Source organism: Schistocerca cancellata, chromosome 5 (assembly GCF_023864275.1).
Source record: "Schistocerca cancellata isolate TAMUIC-IGC-003103 chromosome 5, iqSchCanc2.1, whole genome shotgun sequence".
In the NCBI taxonomy this organism is placed as follows: domain Eukaryota; kingdom Metazoa; phylum Arthropoda; class Insecta; order Orthoptera; family Acrididae; genus Schistocerca; species Schistocerca cancellata.
This window is the reverse complement of record NC_064630.1, coordinates 16,587,533-16,607,362: the sequence shown is the minus strand read 5'-3', so window position 1 is coordinate 16,607,362 and position 19,830 is coordinate 16,587,533. Positions and strand designations below refer to the sequence as shown.

General features: G+C 44.0%; 1 protein-coding gene across 1 annotated transcript in view; it reads right to left on the bottom strand.

Annotated features, from left to right (window-relative positions):
* LOC126187759 (serine protease persephone-like) overlaps window positions 1-19,830 on the bottom strand; it is a 45,099-nt gene that overhangs the window by 4,430 nt on the left and 20,839 nt on the right. The window contains exon 2 of the mRNA XM_049929020.1: window positions 110-198. Coding sequence (XP_049784977.1) covers window positions 110-178 — 69 coding nt within the window. The 5' untranslated portion in view covers window positions 179-198. The remainder of the gene's footprint in view (window positions 1-109; window positions 199-19,830) is intronic.

Here is a 19,830-nt window from a genome sequence, read left to right as displayed (position 1 = left end):
AAAATTTATCCTTGCATCACGTTATGTCAAATAAAATTGTTTACGACGTCATTCACACAAGGGTAGATGGCGACGCACATTGTTGTAAGAGTTTTCAGTCTGAACTCACCATGTGTGGAAATTCATGCAGCTCAGCCAGTTTACCACGTAGGATGTAGTCTTCCAGACCATCCCGCATGGCTTTGTAAGAACTGCAGGCTGTAGATAAGAGAAAAAAAATTAATGTAAAACATGCTGCATATATCCATTCCACTCATGTAAGCGGCCTCATTATCACCACGGAGCAAACTGTTCATGACTTACGTTAAGGCATGCACAGTTTTCGTAATGCGCGAAAATGACTTCACAAAATAAACGAATACAAAACTTTTTAGAAGATACCTGTTCCATTTCTAAATGGATAAGTTAGGCTAATGGGATTAAGTGAAATAAATTTGCTGTAGGCTACGTCCCTTCTCTTACTGAATGCTTATCACTTGGGGAGTTCCGAGTAGCTTAGCAGTGGTGGTTCAAACTCTGATATCATGTACCATGAATGAACGAATGCCGGAAAACGAAGCACTTATCTGACAAAAACTATGTGGTTGATGTCATTACAGTTGTCGAATTCTTATATATATATATATATATATATATATATATATATATATATATATATATATATATTTTTTTTTTTTTTTTTTTTTTTTTTTTTGTCGGGTTCAGGTGCGCTGTAGTCTGGAAGTAACTGTAGGCTGTTTGGTGGCTAATATGATGCTTGCATTGTGCCAGGGAGACGAGATATTTGCCAATAAGGGCTGCATAAAATTAGTAGAAACAACGAGCCCGGGTTCCCAGGTTCGATTCCCGTGGGGTCAGGGATTTTTTCTGCCTCGTGATGACTGGGTGTTGTGTGATGTCCTTAGGTTAGTTAGGTTTAAGTAGTTGTAAGTTCTAGGGGACTGATGACCATAGATGATACGTCCCATAGTGCTCAGAGCCATTTCAAATAACGAGCTTTTCACATTCTTGTTTGAAAATACGGAGACGTTATTTTTTGCTGTATCCTTTGGTGGTGTTCTTACACACAGATGACGTTTGTATGAGGGACGGAGATGTAACTGAATGCAGCAACGCGCTTTTCACGGCGACACGATAAGATAAGTGCTGATTAAGCGTGCGAAGAAAATATGTGATCTTCTGAATCCAAGTTAATGCAGTATTGGGAGACAACACGAGAGATTATCATTACACGTGTCTGTGTCATAAAATAGCTATACATATTGGATTGTAGGAGAGGGACAGCAAATGCCACCCTTTAGATTAGATGGGAGGAAAAGAACTCAACATATGTGTAGGCCCATGCCATTTGTGGGCGAGAGGCTGAAGGCATTACAGAGGTCTTTGATCTTAGGTGGCGAGGTGTAGCAGATCGTGGTGGCTGCCCTGGAGCTAGGGGTCAGTGACTCTGCGAGGTACTCCCCCCATGAACAGCATTGGTGGAGGCTGCCTACAAATGTTAAGCCTTTCGTGCAATACTATTCTCGTCTCTTAATACTTAAATTGAGAATTTTAAACATTTACTTTCCATAATTAAAGCTTCAACCATATAAAGCTGCAAGTTTTGTAAAAGACTAAGAAACCAAATCGGTAAAAAGAGGCAAAAAACAGTGTTTGTTTAGTTAATTTAGAATGTTTCACCAAGAACCCACAGTTGATTCAGTTACGATAAACAAATTAGCTCCATTTTTAGTATATATACAATATGATATAGTGAAAAGACGACTTTTATTAGTAAGAAGGTAGTGAGTCAGATGTAAACGATAACAAGTAAAGCAGCAAGATTGAGGAGTGATGGTCCACTGTGAGAGAGAGAGAGAGAGAGAGAGTGAGTCCAGAGGAGTGGTGGGGGTAGAGCAGGGCAGAGCAGAGGGTGCGGCGGTCTCACCTGCCTCGCTGGGCCGCCGCTCTGCCGCAGGGAAGGCCCAGGCGTCGCCGCTGGGGATGTCGTTGGAGTCTCCGGCGGCCTCCTCCGCCCCCGCTTCCGGGCAGCAGACGACCTCCTCCAGGCCGGCGAAGCCGCAGCGCGGGGGCGGCGGCCGGCGCTGGCGGATGGCGAGCAGCGCAGCCGGGCAGTGGCGGACTCGGAGGCAGCTGCCCGAGGGGCAGGCGGAGCCCTCTGCGGACACCAGGGGAGTCACCTCCACTGTCAGCTGTGGCGGCCGAGTTACGTGACGAGCACACATACTGTGCGTTAAACACCTCATTCGGCCGTCGCCGGCACGACGCCCTGCTCCATTTCAAAACTCGGAAAATGACTCCTCGGTCCACACGAGATGCCCCTACTGAGCTACTGTCCAGTTTTTCCGTTCTATGCCCCACTGAAGTCGTGCACTACGAGCAAGGACATTTTCTGAGGTACCCGACTCAGACGTCCATACGACGCAGTTCTCTTCGCAATGTTCGCTTGGGAACTCGTTCAACAGAACCAGCATCCATTGACACCAATGCTGTTGTGTTTGAAACCGTTTATTACTGACAAGGCGTGGCGCTCGTCTATGTTGTCTGTCGAATACGCTACTGTTCATACGCCGTGTCACCTCACTCTGTGTGGTACACCGTTCCTCGTTAGACAGCTCGCAGTGTGATCGAGGACAAGCGTACACACGACAGCTCTCTGGAATCTACTGGCACATTTGCGCCACTACGCTGCCATGACCTACGGCACTGGTCAAGGGTCACGTAAGCGCCTCATACCAGTCCCGCACCTCCTGTAGCAGGGCCGGCCAGAAATTCTGCACGCGTGCGGTGCCTCTGCACATGTGCAACTTCTGGGTCACAGCGTGCACGCCGCAGACGTCAGTCTTCACGTAGTGCATGTTTGTACGCACAGATGTCGCTTTATCCACTTGCTGAGATACTCTGTACCGGCGCATTCTAGTGCTTTTTCCACAGCTTGCAAGCCAACCATGGGAAGGTATTTCGCGTATTGAACATTTAAAATACTGTCACAGTCTACTCATTGAGACGTATACTTTTATATTAACAGTTTAACCCAATAAGACAAGTAATACAGTTAACAACCATGGGTTTTTATTAAGGCAGCTTGATTGACGGCACGTAAATACGCGTAATGTTTTTGATCTAGTATTTAAGAAAGAGAGCACTTAGCGACTTCCAACGAACCTTACTCATGATTTCAACTAACATTAAACCAATGCAAGGTTTCCTATAACTAATTCTCGGTGCCCTCAGTTACACCCACATAATTTCTGTCTCACTGACCTCTCGATGAACACCTGTACCATTACTGCTGTATCTTTCATCAGCTCCGTCTGAAATCTGCGTAATAACCGACAATTAGATGAATGTCATGTTTTATCGACTTCAACTGAGCTTAGCCCTTCACACATTTTTAAAAAGAAGAACCTAAATGTAAGTATACAACAATCGGTTTAATGACCAATTGCCGGCCGCGGTGGTCTAGCGGTTCTGGCGCTGCAGTCTGGAACCGCGGGACTGCTACGGTCGCAGGTTCGAATCCTGCCTCGGGCATGGGTGTGTGTGATGTCCTTAGGTTAGTTAGGTTTAAGTAGTTCTAAGTTCTAGGGGACTTATGACCTAAGATGTTGAGTCCCATAGTGCTCAGAGCCATTTGAACCATTTGAATGACCAATTTTCCTGATAATAATGTAACATGGAACAGAATGAGGCAATACACAGTTAGTAAACACTAATTTTTAATTATGAAATGAATAAATCCAAATACGTTTATCACTGGCCATGCGAAATGAAATAGTTAATATCGGGCACAAAAGCACGGCTCATTGACAAACGCAAGCAATTGCGGGAGATTTTCATCACTGATGCTTGATCGAAACGACCGAGAACATAGATCTGCCGTCCGTGCTTTTTCACAGTACCTGACATTTCTCAGTACTTCTCTGTCAAGGTTACGGTCACCAGGGGGTAAACGAGACTGGGTATGTTGCGCTCTTGCTTGTACCACATAAACAGGGAAGTGGAGCCGCCGCCGTTCATTTAGGACGCATGTCTAACAACAGATGTCGCTGTCGCACACGTGCGCACATGTGCAGCACTTCCGCACTTCTGCACACTGTGCAGCGTGCGACCGAACCGCCGAATCTTTCCATCAGTAAATGGGGTATGTTCTCAACTGACTCGGTTGTTTTAACCCCCTCCACTGACGGAATGATCCGCTTCCTAATTTCGTATGTACAAAACCAATACGGACTTGTAGCTGTCACGCCTTTGCGCTTACTGCTACGTATTTTAACTGTAAATAGCTCAGTCCTAATGGTAAGAGGTAGTAGTGAATTCACGTTGTTAATATTTGAATACAGCACAGCTGCCACAAGCTCAGCTCACTTTTACTCCACTCCTACCCTCGCCATTGCACCACATTAACTAGGTGCTACGTGGACCTTGCTAAATTCACTTGCGTATATATTTTTGACCGTTACTCGTTAGTATTTACCTAATGATTAGTACACTCCTAACCGGACTATTTCCCTAAGAGCTGTGACGATTGAACGGGTTCGATCCACGGCCTACAGTGCCCTACAGTTCACACGGTAACACTGCCTACCTGACCCACTTAACTTGGTAGTGAGCTTATGTATCCAATCACCACTGCTAGCAGCAGTGGATAATCCTATCAGCACGACGAGAGCAGCAGACTTACCGTCGAATCCTCCTGAATACTTATAACTATGGTCGCCAGCTCTGAAGGAGCAAAAGAATAAATCGATTTTTGGTTCGTTTCAAAGTGAAATGGCTTGAGTTGAATTTAAACTTAATTCTGAATATTACTATTTCTGATCATTCTAGATTTCTGTGAGTTGGCTTGGTAATTACTACCAAGACAGTTTATGCAACTTGGGTTAACAAAATTCTATCCTTCAACTTATTTAATGATTTTGGATATTACTCTTTGGACAATTGATACAGAATTAGTTAAGTGACTTTACTTGAAAGGTTACTCAGAAAAATTTAAGTAACTATAAATAGGCGACTCATTCTGGTGTGATCATTGCTCTTTTCAACATTCTTATACGCTAAAGTATTCTACAACCAAAAGAATTGTAAATGAAAGAGGCGATGTTGGCCTCAGTCCGATTTCACTATACTATGTTTGAGGTTACTACACTTTACAATGAACAACATGCGTCGTAATTTTACTCATTACTATATTCTGTCCTCTGCACTTGCATAAAAGAAAACTGGTATTCTCCTTTTACATGTATACAAAGTTTGAGTTAACAATTGGGTAGACGTGTCGGTGCTGGTGGTAAGTTGCATGTGGCTAACGCAGCTCTTCACGCCTCATGCCCTTAATGGCGGCTGGGACTACGAGCTGTAGCACTCGTATAAGCTACTGCCCGTCCGCCATAAAATCTGGGTGCAGGAACTCTTACAATCAGCCCCAGTGGCATAGAGGCGGCTTCAACAACCATTCGTCGCGTTTTACTCCAAAAGCGGAGACAATATTCGCCTTTTCGCTGTTGCACAATCACTTTTGCGTGAGCACAGTTACGCACGTCCGATCACGTCAACACTCCCCAGGCCATTGCATTGTTCAGTCCCTGTGTCTCCAGCTACCCCTAGCTACACTCGTATCACCAAGAGTGGGGGCGTTCCCCTACCACCTTCTTACCGAAATCATTTAGTATTTAAGAATATTTATATTTATTACCCTGGGGTTCATACCAGTCATAATGATTTACTACTAGCGCTTTACAACATTAAATTATACAGTAATAACTTATGATTACCAAGAAAAAGAATACATTTGACTCCGAGAGCTTAGTGCATTGTCTGACAGGTAGCGCTAATTCCCAGTTTCGCCAATAGATGGCATCAGGGTGCACTCCCTGGCAGTCTCACACAAGCGCGCCCGTTTCCGACGCACGGGCTCCAAATTACTGTCAGCCCACCATCATTTCAGTTCTGTTACAAGCGTTTGGCCGGCCCTGGCCTATAGCGTTGGGAGGCAAGCTGTGTCCTCTTTTAAGGGGAAGACTAATACTTTTTCCGCTGACCTTCAATAAGTTTGACTTCACAAAAAAAGTTCTTCTCTTTGATGTGGAAAAAGTCTCCTGGACCTCTATACCTCTAACATTAGTAGCCGCTGTACAAACACACAGTACTGACTCTGAGCAAGCACTTCCGTTCTACGTCAGCACTTCCAGTCTACTGAGGCTGTGTGTTAACTCTGTGAAACTCACTACCCTTCTGAATGGTTTGTTATTGGTATCTAGCGTTCATTGTTCCACGGAAATACTTTTTCTTCCGACGAACTCAACAACTTATGAATGGAGGGGCTACAAGCCGACGAAGTTCGTTACTACGATCACGGCTTAGCACCTGGAATCACTACCGTTTGTACTGAACATTTCACCCAGACAAGCTAGAACCAGGCAGTTGTTCAGAAGTGCTCTAATAAGCAGTTCTTGACGGGTATGCTGCAGTTTTCTCTCACCGAATGCGACAATCTGTGTAGTATCACAGATGTTCAGCCAACCTAATAACTCGTTGTCTAGCAGTGGGAAAGTCTTCGCAATGCTACTACAGCCGTTTATTAATATTTCATACCCTGTAGCAGCAGGCATTTCTTTCCAGAATGTTCCTGTACTCGGGAGTGAAGACTATAGTGTTCTAATAGGAGACCTATTTGTCTTTAGGCTGTCTAATTTTCGTATCAGTTATGAGAGTAGTTGGAGCAGGTATCCAATCGTACAGTCCAACACTCCAGTTCTATAAACTTAGCATGTACGGAGTGGGAAGAATATTCCCCTCACTGTCTTGTTCGCAAGGAATAGAAAAACGAAGCAAACATCAATATAGAGGAAACAAACTCGTGCATAGACTCACCTTGCAGGAAGAGAGGGCTAGACGTTGCAAGTTCCAACAGCAACATCAACACGCAAGGCACAGTAATACGCATAGCTGCAGCCGCCATTTTGTGTGTGCTCGACTGTCAAACTTCGCCGACTGAGTTGGAAGTGGCGCCGAGACACGTTATATAGCGGCGGTGGAGCAGCTGAAGAGATCGAAGGTGGTGGCAGATGACGCGGCGCAGAGGGGGGAGGGGGAGGAGTGGGGGAGGAGCCCCAGGCCGCTGTCCCCGCGACAACACGCCGCAACACGCACGCAAGATTCGCGGCGCACACACGAGGAAGGAAGCTGTCGCCGACGTCGGCCGATCCGGGTCCGCATCCCGCTTTCCGTCTGTCCTCAGATTTGCTTCTTTCACCGCAACTATGACGAAAACACAGGGTGACTATTATTCAACTGTACGAAGAAAAACGCGAATTAGCTACAAACTACTGAACGCACACACTGTATTCAACATGTAAATGACACTACAGACATTCGGATTTTCGGATTTAGGTTATGACGAAACGTCCCCTTAGAACAGTTATACAAGACTGTGCTTAAACTGACACACAATAATTTTAGCGCAACGCAATCTGACTATCAAAAATCCCTACAAAAGAATGGCCCTGACAAACATTAAACTATACCTTTCACAAATCACTTACCTCACCAAAAATCTCCGTTACTCGAACTACTGCAATACAGCGAGCGCCATTACTGCCAGCTAAATAAAAGATTCAAACTACGGAAGGCAGTAACTACTGATAGGCATAGTTAGCAAATGAAAGATTTTAATAGAGAACAAACAATGTATTTACCTTAATAATCATAATATATATATCAGTTCATGACACCCATTCTGTACTCAAAAATCCGCCATCTCATTTCCCACATCCACCACTGCTGGCGGCTCACCTCCCAATGTTCGACATGCCTTCCATCATTGGCCATGATGTACCGCAGACGAGCAGCGAAATTCTGTGTGAAGCAGCTGAAGTGTCGGAACACCGATCCTGTCGCTGACCTCCTGAATGGCTGTTTTCAGCTCAGCAATGCTTTTGATGTTATTGCCCTACACCTAGTCTTTAAAATAGCCCCACAAAAAGGAGCAGTATGTGTTCAGGTCTGGAGATTCTGGCGGCCAGTCGAGGCCCACGCCAGTGGCCTCTCCGTGCTCCAGAGCCAGAATGCGGGCCCCAGAGTGCTCCTCCACGGCATCGTACGCACTCCTGCTCAGAGGGAGTCGAGCTCCGTCTTGGATGAACCACATCTCATCGACTTCAGGGTCACTTTGGATAGTGGGGATCAAATCATATTTCAAAACCTTCACGTTGTTGTTGTTGTGGTCTTCAGTCCTGAGACTGGTTTGATGCAGCTCTCCGTGCTACTCTATCCTGTGCAAGCTTCTTCATCTCCCAGTACCTACTGCAACCTACGTCCTTCTGAATCTGCTTAGTGTATTCATCTCTTGGTCTCCCTCTACGATTTTTACCCTCCACGCTGCCCTCCAATACTAAATTGGTGATCCCTTGATGCCTCAGAACATGTCCTACCAACCGATCCCTTCTTCTGGTCATGTTGTGGCACAAACTTCTCCCCAATCCTATTCAATACTTCCTCATTAGTTATGTGATCTACCCATCTAATCTTCAGCATTCTTCTGTAGCACCACATTCCGAAAGCTTCTATTCTCTTCTTGTCCAAACTATTTACCGTCCATGTTTCACTTCCATACATGGCTACACTCCATACAAATACTTTCAGAAATGACTTCCTGACACTTAAATCTATACTCGATGTTAACAAATTTCTCTTCTTCAGAAGCGCTTTCCTTGCCATTGCCAGTCTACATTTTATATCCTCTCTACTTCTACCATCATCAGTTATTTTGCTCCCCAAATAGCAAAACTGCTTTACTACTTTAAGTGTCTCATTTCCTAATCTAATACCCTCAACATGACCCGACTTAATTCGACTACATTCCATTATCCTCGTTTTGCTTTTGTTGATGTTCATCTTACATCCTCCCTTCAAGACACCATCCATTCCGTTCAACTGCTCTTCCAAGTCCTTTGCTGTCTCCGACAGAATTACAATGTCATCGGCGAACGTCAAAGTTTTTATTTCTTCTCCATGGATTTTAATACCTACTCCGAATTTTACTTTTGTTTCCTTTACTGCTTGCTCAATATACAGATTGAATAACATTGGGGAGAGGCTACAACCCTGTCTTACTCCCTTCGCAACCACTGCTTCCCTTTCATCCCCCTCGACTCTTATAACTGCCATCTGGTTTCTGTATAAATTGTAAATAGCCTTTCGCTCCCTTCACGTACCGCTCGTTATTCGCCGTGCCATCAAGTAACATCGCATCGATTATTTCGTGAGACACACCACGTTGAGGGTGAAGAGACTTCTCGATCGCGAAATGCGGATTCTTCAGTCCATCGAATGCGCCAACTCTGCTTACTGACGAAGCCATCCAAATGAAAGTGGGCTTCGTCGCTTTTCACGTGACGAATTCTCGACTGTTGTAGCTTCATATTATTATTAATCTCGTAGCTGGTATCCAGCTTGGCACTCAGTAATGTTAGTTGTACCCCATGGCACACCATAGGCCCCGCACTGCTATTCCAGTTCAGGCTGTTGCAGGTCATGTCAGCAGGTATGACCGTTCTTCATGCCGTCCCGTTCCGAAGCTGCTTCGCTCTGATTGATTCGCAAATGTGAGCAGTAGATAACTCAGGGAAGAGTCAAGTATATTGACATCGACATTCATTGATCATCTGTACATAAATAAATGACACAGGCGTCAGAAAGTATTTTCAGAACTCATTAGTATCAAGTGACCAGATTGTAATTTGGTGATGAGCAACAAAGGAATGCACAAAAACAATGAAATCTAAAGAGGCAAAAAATAAAATTTGAATAAAGATAAATTAGTTTTATACAGCACTAAAATAACCACTCATAAACGTCGACAGTTTCTTTACGAAACACCTTTCCCTTTAATAGCAAATTTTGGCTCTCTTAACATTTGATGGAAAAACTAATAGTAAGGGACAGACAAAGAAATAAACAATTTTTTTTGTAGCAAGATGCGTTTCATAATGGAGGTCTCTCCTGTGGAACAACTTATGATAAGGTTGATATTATAGTTGTACCAAGAATGGATTTTCACGTATTGATTAGAAATATTTTAACAGTTACGTTTAAATGCGAATGTAACACTATCTCTGTTGGGCAGTTGCAAATCAGATTTGCACATTTCCGACATACGTTTCAGTTAAAGTCATGATCAGTTCCTGCAACAGATTTTTCTAATGCCGCTCTAGAAACAGAGAATAAAACCCACTCCTTTGGTATCGATGCTCTTGAGACGTATACACGATTTATATATTACCATATGCACACACACACATTTCATTGAATTTGCTCATTATGAGAGTACCCAAGGTCGATCTGTTTCAATTGTTGAAAACCATTAAAAAACCAAGATCGCACAAAATATTTTTTGTCCGAGACAACAGGTTTCAGCACTCATATTCAAGTCTTAAACATTTTATTTTTAATAAAACATGTTCATTTTAAGCTGAACCTCATGCACAAGATGTCAAGTCGATTGTTGATGTTGTTGTGGTCTTCAGTCCTGAGACTGGTTTGATGCAGCTCTCCATGCTACTCTATCCTGTGCAAGCTTCTTCATCTCCCAGTACCTGCTGCAACCTACATCCTTCTGAATCTGCTTAGTGTATTCATCTCTTCGTCTCCCCATACGATTTTTACCCTCCACGCTGCCCTCCAATACTAAATTGGTGATCCCTTGATGCCTCAGAACATGTCCTACCAAACGATCCCTTCTTCTGGTCAACTTGTGCCACAAACTCCTCTTCTCCCCAATCCCATTTAGTACCTCCTCATTAGTTATGTGATCTACCCATCTAATCTTCAGCATTCTTCTGTAGCACCACATTTCGAAAGCTTCTATTCTCTTCTTGTCCAAACTATTTATCGTCCATGTTTCACTTCCATACATGGCTACACTCCATACAAATACTTTCAGAAATGACTTCCTGACACTTAAATCTATACTCGATGTTAACAAATTTCTCTTCTTCAGAAACGCTTACCTTGCCATTGCCAGTCTACATTTTATATCCTCTCTACTTCGACCATCATCAGTTATTTTGCTCCCCAAATAGCAAAACTCCTTTACTACTTTAAGTGTCTCATTTCCTAATCTAATTCCCTCTGCATCACCAGACTTAATTCGACTACATTCCATTATCCTCGTTTTGCTTTTGTTGATGTTCATCTTATATCCTCCTTTGAAGACACTGTCCATTCCGTTCAACTGCTCTTCCAAGTCCTTTGCTGTCTCTGACAGTCAAGTCGATAAGGAGTACATATTGTGCATGAGGTTCAGCGTAAAATGAACATGTTTTCCTTAGATATATGTTTAAGACCTGGAAGATTATAGCCAAGACTGTTGAAACCTGTCGTCTTGAACAAAAAATATTGTGTGCGATCTTTCGTTATCAAATAGTAGCTTCTCCGGTTACAGCACTCTGCGATTGTGATACATTCTCGTCATTATAGGCGTGTAGGGCGATCACTGCTTCTGGTCTAATCTCCCATGGAATGCAATGACAGAGAGGTGTGTGCGAGGTGCTTCCGAAGCTGACAGCGACGCAACAAGCGTGCAGGAGCACACTTGAGACCGGCCAGGGGTTCCCCCCACACACGCGAGTCACCGCTGGAGGCTGCCGCGTGTCTACCGTTACGTTACGCCACTCTGCTGCAAGCGTCTGCGCGCCTGCTCACTCGTCAGGCAAAATTCGTCTTCACCGCTAAAAGTGAGTCACGTGACAGCCAAAGCGGATATAATTCCGGGTCTCTTGCTTCCCTTCCCGGCACGCCGTCTTACGTTGGACAAATCTTGTGCAAGAGTCCGGATGCGTGGCTCAGTGGTCAGCGGCCCTGCTTGCGTCGCGGAAGCCCTGCACGTGGTCCTCGGCAGGGGCTCCACTGTGTTCTGAAAACCGAGGCCAGTGAGGCAGTCGTGGCCCTCGGTTGCGCGTCCTGGTGATTTGGCAGCCAGGGGAGAGGGCGTGAGATCGACGCAGTTTACTTCAAACTCGGCGAAGCACGCGACGATGACGTCAGTCAGAGGTCGTGCACAGAAATCGGCGTTACCTGAAATTTGTAACAGAGAGAAGTTCTGCTGTCGTTCCCTAGGCAGGAGTATGCCTGCATCACCAGCCGTGTCGGTGACATAGTGGGCGCCGAGTGGGGGCGATGCTCTGGAACTACCCGCCAAGAAGCGGTTGTCGTGATGGAACACGAGGTGACCGCTAGATGGGCAACGTTAGCGAGTACAGCTGTTACACGATCTGCTCCGATAAAGACGATCCTCTCACTGACTGATAATTAGCGTAATTCGTAACGTACGCGCGATATATAGTTACACGTGCTTCCTGGTTGACTCATGAAAAAGCCACGTGCATTTGCTGGCATTCCGACGTCATCCGGGCCACTCCCAGCGAAGAGATGCAGGCACCACCGGGGTTACCACCGCTGAAGCAACCTGTAACGCCGGAAATGCATATCCTTCTATTTCCATCTATTGCACTATAATTTTTTTTCCTTATTTTGTTACCTGAAGATATGACATTTCTGTGTCTTTATATATTGTAATTGTTTCACTGTTTGTATATATATATTTATGCATTTATGTTGGTTTGTTTTGTGAATATTATTTGTATTTATACGCTGGGTCTGGCCTAGGGAAAACTATGCTATCGAACGAATACATCGATAGGTCGTGTGGAGAACCAAAGTGTTTAGGATCTTTGGTAGTGTTAACTCTGTCGCGTGGAGCGCGGGCAGAGGGAGAGTCTGGCTGGGGTAGTGCAGTGGAGCAAGTGTGTTGTGTGACGCTCCCGCGAGTTGCCGCGCTTTCGGGGTTTGGCAGCATGTATTTGCGCTCGACTTGCTATGATAGTTTCTGACACGGTGTCGCGGACGGGAAGCATTAGCTGGCGCACATCAAGAGCCCGTTTCGCCTGGTGACCGTGTCGAGAAGAAGGCGCGCCAACATCCAGCTTCTGCAACAGCGACGGCCGACAATGAGTGACTGTCGCCACCTCCTCGATCGACGGCTTCAAACCTTCAATCAACCAACAAGGAAGACTGGAAGCACGTAAAGTTTTAGAACTGTATGGCAGACCTCAGCTTTTCAAACTGTTCCATTTTCATAACTAAATTACAGCAACGTAGCATGAACCTTTGTTGCTCATTGTCCCAATTGCATTACCAAGCAGGGTCCCTTCCTTTTCCGGAATGAACCCGAGTGTCGTTGGAATTCAAACGCCAGCATCATTCGATTTCACTGCTTTAATTTCAAAGTTCAGTTAAGGTATTCATAGCTGGCTACAATATTTAGATTCCACAAGCACAAATTAAGAGTGCGAGTTTTGTTACCGTATTTTAGCTTACCTGTGACTGCAGCTCAGCTTGGTACGTACTAAATTTTACTATTGTTAATTGTTCAGAATCATTTAATTCAAGTTCAAAGTTAAATCTTTTATTTCTGAAATGCGTAGATTCAAGTAGCTTTTGAAATGATTGTTGAGGTAGTCCAAGACTAACCGCATTTTACTGAATTTCGATGTGCTTCAGAAAGAAGGCTCACTATTAACTTCAGTCACTAAATTAACTTTCAATTTTCCGGTTTTATTAATTATTTTGCTAAATTAAGTCAGAGTGTAGCGAAATTTATTACTTCTGACAAACTTTCAGTTTTCACACTACACGTGTCAACCTTCAGTTGCCACGCTTCTAGTGCTAATTATATGTGTAATAATCTTTGTTTTTCAGTTACTAAAGTAATTGTCCTTAGGACTAGCGACTGTAATTTCCCCCAAATCTCAAATATCTAATTAGCGCCAATTAATTGTTAACGTGACGACCGCACATTTTCTTTCTTTATTAACTTTACTCCTTTTCAAAATTAATTTCCACCAGTTTCATTGGCATTTTTCCTTTCATTTAGATGTAACCCTTTCCTCCCTCTTTACCGACAGATTAACTTCGGTGACGATTGCTTTTCCCAAATTTTCATTAGGTACACGCGGTTTAATTTTTCACTGTCATTAAGGTCGATAAGTGAGGGGGAGGTTACAAACCAACTCTGCAATATGCAGGTAAACTTCCCGTCAGTAGCAAAACCCCTGAGTTATCACTCAAATTTCACCTATCTCATAGAAATTATGTGCGCTTTTCATTCTAACCTGTGCGTTGAAATTTATTAAGAATTTACGAAGTTTTTACCACGCTCCTCGCTCTCTCAAGAAAAAATAAAAGTTGCTCTGTTGCCAGGTCCGTCCATTTTGTAGTTCTGCAATCGATCCACTGCCACAAATAGCGCTGTTCACTTCCCAATGTAGTGTCGAGCGATACCCCATCTATCCAGAATATTTCTGCGAATATTGCTTCGACTAATGTGAGGAGTCACTCTTTCGGACGAACCGTGCGGCGAACATCACTCTGGTGACTATACTTCATTCAATTATACTGTGCGGTAAAGTGCCCATATTTCAGATGGCTGCCTGATTCTGGGTACCTGAATATCTCTCTTACTCGGTGCTGCAATGCGTAGCCACCAGTTGTGGAGGTCATATTGATAGGTCATTGTGAATTTGGTGCCGGTGCTGTTTAACATTTCGTTCTGCACAGTTATTTTTGAATTCTGGTCAAGACAAACATTTTCTCCTCGCCGGTGGTGGCGGGAACCGACGACCGCGCGCCAGGCTGTGGCGGAGCGCCACGCTGCCCAAACTAACTTCTGAAGAAGGGCGCTAAGTGCCCGAAACCGCTAATGAAGTTAAATTTCCTGTATACACGTGGTTGCTGATTATTTTGATATATTTTTTTACAGAGTTCAGTTGGATGTCTTTCCTCAAGCCATCAAAGATGTACTTTCAATGTATTTCATCTCAAACAATAATTTGAAGCATGCCCTTTCCTATCTAATTGATGAAGCGAATCGCCCAAATTTCGCTTAAGGGGCTCCGGAACGCCCTATACTTGCAATGTTAAAATAACGCTTATAAATTACATCTTTCCTCAGAAAGTATTTGAGGTAGGAAGTTGAACTTTTTACAGATTATTTATTGGAATATGGGCTACAACTTAACACAGGGATTTTACAAAATTTTAGTTCAGTTATTAAAGATGATTTTTTTCAATTGTAATGGAAATTCACAACATTTTTTTGCAATTTTTTATTTATATATTCAAAAATATACAGTTTTTTGGAAAAATGCTGTGTTAAATTATGCAGAAGGTACTGTGTAAGATTTACTGAAAGTTTTAAACAAATATGTTTGGAAGATCCTTAGAAAACATGTAATTAGAATGAGAAAACAAAAGTTTTGGGAATCGAGCGACAAAGATTGGATTAACTTTTTAGTGCATTCCAGGTCCATAGGATGGATTATCTTCATCCTCTGCAAACTCCTCCTCCAGCTTCCTCTTGTTCCTCCTCCTGTTTACTCTTGCTTGTATTTCTAGACTCTTTACAGCCCTGTCTGCAGCCCGAAGGCGTTCCTTGTCTAAAGCAAGCATCGCTCGTACCATGTTAGAACCTATCTTCATTCCCATATTTCTAAATACCTTGCACCTTACAATGTTGCCATCATTGAAAGTCGCAACAGCAACTTTACTTTTACTCATTATTATACTTCAACAAAACAGAGACTCAAGAAACAGAATTAATTACGAATATTTTCGAGATAACGACAGAGTAAATATACATGAAACAATCGACAATCACACCAGCGATATATATTGAACCATCACAGGTTAGCCACAACACATACTTTATCTCACATCACTAAAATGTACCTGATGAACACGGACGTTAATAATAACACCATTTGACAGCAGTTCAACAGCGCCACAGTGGGTCACGCCCATGTAGAACACATTTCAAAAAAAATTAAAAATAGTTGTAGTCTTCGGAATTGAATAAATTATATATCTATTAAAAGGTAATAGTCTGCAGATTCAGAAAACGCAAAAAAGTAAAAATTGAACTTTTCATGATTTTGAGCCTTTCCGGAGCCCCTTAAGGGTTAGGTAGTGCCAGAATAGAAATAAGGGATGGTTCCTAATAGCGGATAGTAATAAGTTGCACTATTTCGTGTACACAAAATTCTGTCGTTAATTTATGCAAACAGATATTCTGAATTTTATTCCAGACGCCACTTTTCCAGTGTTTGAGATACAAAAGGCGTTCGGCCATTGATGGGTTGGGCGTTTTGCTGAGCCGCAACAATGGAAGTGGCTGCAAATGGTTTCAGAAACTGTGGCATCAATCGTTTTGTTCTCCTGGTTTCTTCATCTATGAGTTTTCCTTTTCATCAATCTTCAGTAAATGCAAGTAAGGTCCCAGAAGCCCCAGTGGGTCCATTGTCCACTGCAGTTACTGAAAAGGAAGAAACAGCGGTTCCTACTTTTGAAATCAGCCCAGCTCCTGTATCTCCACCGTCAAACCCAACACGAAGAGCAGGTGAAGCAGTAGTGCTGAAGTTATCTACTTTTAAAAAGGGTTTGGTGGGCTCCCTGGCTGAGTACCAACACTACGGCGAAGGAACCACCCTCAACAAAATCTTCTGCAGGAGGTCCATTTGAGGCATCTGGGACTACCAAATAGAAGCTAAGAAAGAACCAGAGAACCACTAATCGGCGGGATCATGGCGAGAAACACTCCGAATGAAGCCTTCACGAAACCACGCTGAAAGAATCATCACCTAATAGGAAGAGGGCTAGGGGCTCGCATATTGCAGCCGGAAGTGATCAACAAAAAACTCTAAAGAGACCTAGATTAACTGCATCGGTTGCTTTCTCTGGTGTTTTGAGTTTCATTAGGGTGTGGACGATGAAGCCTGGAAGGTTTTTAAATGCGACATCGGTATCAAAAAGCAAGAAGTCAAGCATTTTTCTTGTTATAGCTGAAACGCGTGCAGAGTAACCGACAGTTATGTACAACTTTACTTTTGGAACAAACGTTTGACATGAATAAAGGCTGAGTTACTAGTTCACTAAATTTTAGAGTTTATTTACAAACAGTAATTAGGAAACTCGAAAATCCTGAAACTAGGAACCATACAGGGTGACAATTATTGAATATATGAAAAAAAACGTAAATTAGTTACACACTACGGCATGTGCATACTTTGATCAACACGATCAACGTTAAACGTCACTACAGATATTCGGATTTAGTAGGTTATGAGTTGTTCGATATGTCTGCCATCATTGGCGATGATGTGGCACAGGCGAATAGTGAAATTCCGCTGAAGTATCGGAACATCATTGCTGTGAATGACCTGAATCGCTGTTTTCAGTTCAGCAACAATTTTGGAGTTGTTGCTGTACATCTTGTACAACACCCGGAGAACGATTGGATCTGGAGAATACGGCGGCCAATCGAGGCCCATGCCAGTTGCCTCTGAGTGCCCCAGAGTCAGAATGCGGTCCCCAAAGTGCTCGTCCAGGACATCGAAAACCCTCCTGCTTCAATGGGGTCGAGTCCTTTCTTGCATGACCCACGTCTTGTCGAAGTGATGGCTCAAATGGTTCAAATGGCTCTGAGCACTATGCGACTTAACTTCTCAGGCCATCAGTCGCCTAGAACTTAGAACTACTTAAACGTAACGACATCACACACATCCATGCCCGACGCAGGATTCGAACCTGTGACCGTAGCGGTCGCGCGGTTGCAGAGTGTAGTGCCTAGAACCGCTCGGCCACCACGGCCGGACTGTCGAAATGAGGGTCACCTTTTATAAAGGGGATGAAATCATCTTCCAAATCATTCAAGTACAGTTCAGTCGTCACCGTGCCATCAAGGAATGTCGCACGAATTATTCCGTGACTGGGCTTGTACATCGCACACTCAATCGTTGAGGGAGCAGATACTACTCGATCGCGAAATGCGTATTCTCAGTCATCGAAATGCGCCAATTTTGCTTACTTTTTGACATTTTCACGGGCAAATGGCTGAGAACAACAAGGCGCTTGCTCATTTGCTTACAGATTCGCATCATGCCCCCCAGTGAACGTCCTAACAGAAACCGTTCAGAAGTTATGACGATTATAGTTCATACACTTCAATAATTGTCACATTGTATTTTCCAGAGGTATAATTTACAAAAGAAATGGCTCTGAGCACTATGGGACTTAACATCTATGTCATCAGTCCCCTAGAACTTAGAACTACTTAAACCTAACTAACCTAAGGACAGCACACAACACCCAGCCATCACGAGGCAGAGAAAATCCCTGACCCCGCCGGGAATCGAACCCGGGAACCCGGGCGTGGGAAGCGAGAACGCTACCGCACGACCACGAGATGTGGGATATAATTTACACATTTTAATTCTTTGTTCTGCAATTACAGAATGAGAAAATATTCGAGACTTTTTTTGCAAGGGTAATATTTAAAAATTCCCCAGTAATAGTATAACACACTTTACAACATAATTTAAAGACTTCCAACTGACGGGTAATTTTAAATTTAAAAAAACGGTAGCTGGTGATAGGACAATTTTCCCTATAGGCAGAGCTAATACATCGGTGAGTCATGAGCTGTTGATTACTCGCAGACAGACACTAAGATACTAAGATACTTCGTTGCTCGAGAATTCGGTCTCCATACCTGTTGTCAGAACAGGTATGCGTCTATGTACTCCCTGGGTGTGGTCTCGAGTCGGTAATTTAAACGACGCTCTTGCTGCCTCAGGAGCGTCGGCCCGGAGCGAGCGCCCACTTGGTGCCGTGTTCCGTGCCGCCACTCCCCTCCCACACTTTCTGCCCAGGCGCCGCCCCCTCCTCGGCGTCTTGTCTGCTGGTGTGCAGAGCGGCCGCGGGGATTCACCGCTGCCACCTGCCAGTGGAGAACGCCCCGGGCGGCTGCCGCAGTCTCGGCCTCGCCTCCGCCACTTCGCACGAGAGGCGCAGAAATTCTGCGAAGCTCGCCTGTAACTGACCTGCGCAAAGTTGGCTACACATCCCACTACAATACGTTCTCTGCCGTCACGTTGCTTCTCACCACAGTGTACTGCGTGAGGTTCTGTGCGACTGATTACCGACCCTTCTAACCTGTAACTCACATAAAAGTGATAAACATTGTCAGTGAACACTAACACATGCTAAAAGCAATGTGTCTACTGTCTAAAAGTCCGGTGTTCTGCTCAATATTTTTTTTAATTATAAAATTTTAATTATCGCTTCGAGAGAATATAGTTACGTGGCAAATATTTTGCTCGTTTGTTTACAGCTACACGTCCGCAGTTCTGGTACACACTCAACAACCCGCAGCCACAGTGCCGCCCCACAGTACTAGAGCAGCCAAGATCAAAACCGCGCAGCCCACTGCTGTAGCGCCCTTTGTTCTCCATTGCACTGGCGGCGTGCTACTGTGCTGTGGAGCCGAGATCTCAACGTCTAACAGTACCTGCAAACAAACGAGCAAAATATTACGTAACTTTATTTCTTCAAGATGATGATTAAAACGTTATGACTCCCCTTTCCAAATTGAGTGTCGAAACTGAGTTTCACCGTTTAAAGACTACTTTGTACGTGCGGCGTACGGTGCGCACGTGGACACAATGTCTGAGCAGTCCGTAACAGACAGGTGTGTAGTCGTCGAGGGAGCACGTCACCAGTTAATCAGCTGTGGACGCGGGATGACAATCGCTGCAAGACACAGGCGCTACAATATATCACAGTACACAAGTATTCCTACACTCACGTTCAGGAAAGAAACTGAAGACTTTGAACGACTAGAGACAGGATCTTCATTTTCACAAGACACGTACATTAGTATGTGCTACAGAAATGATTAGCAGTTGAACCGCATCGGCCCGCGCGTTCAGTGTCAAC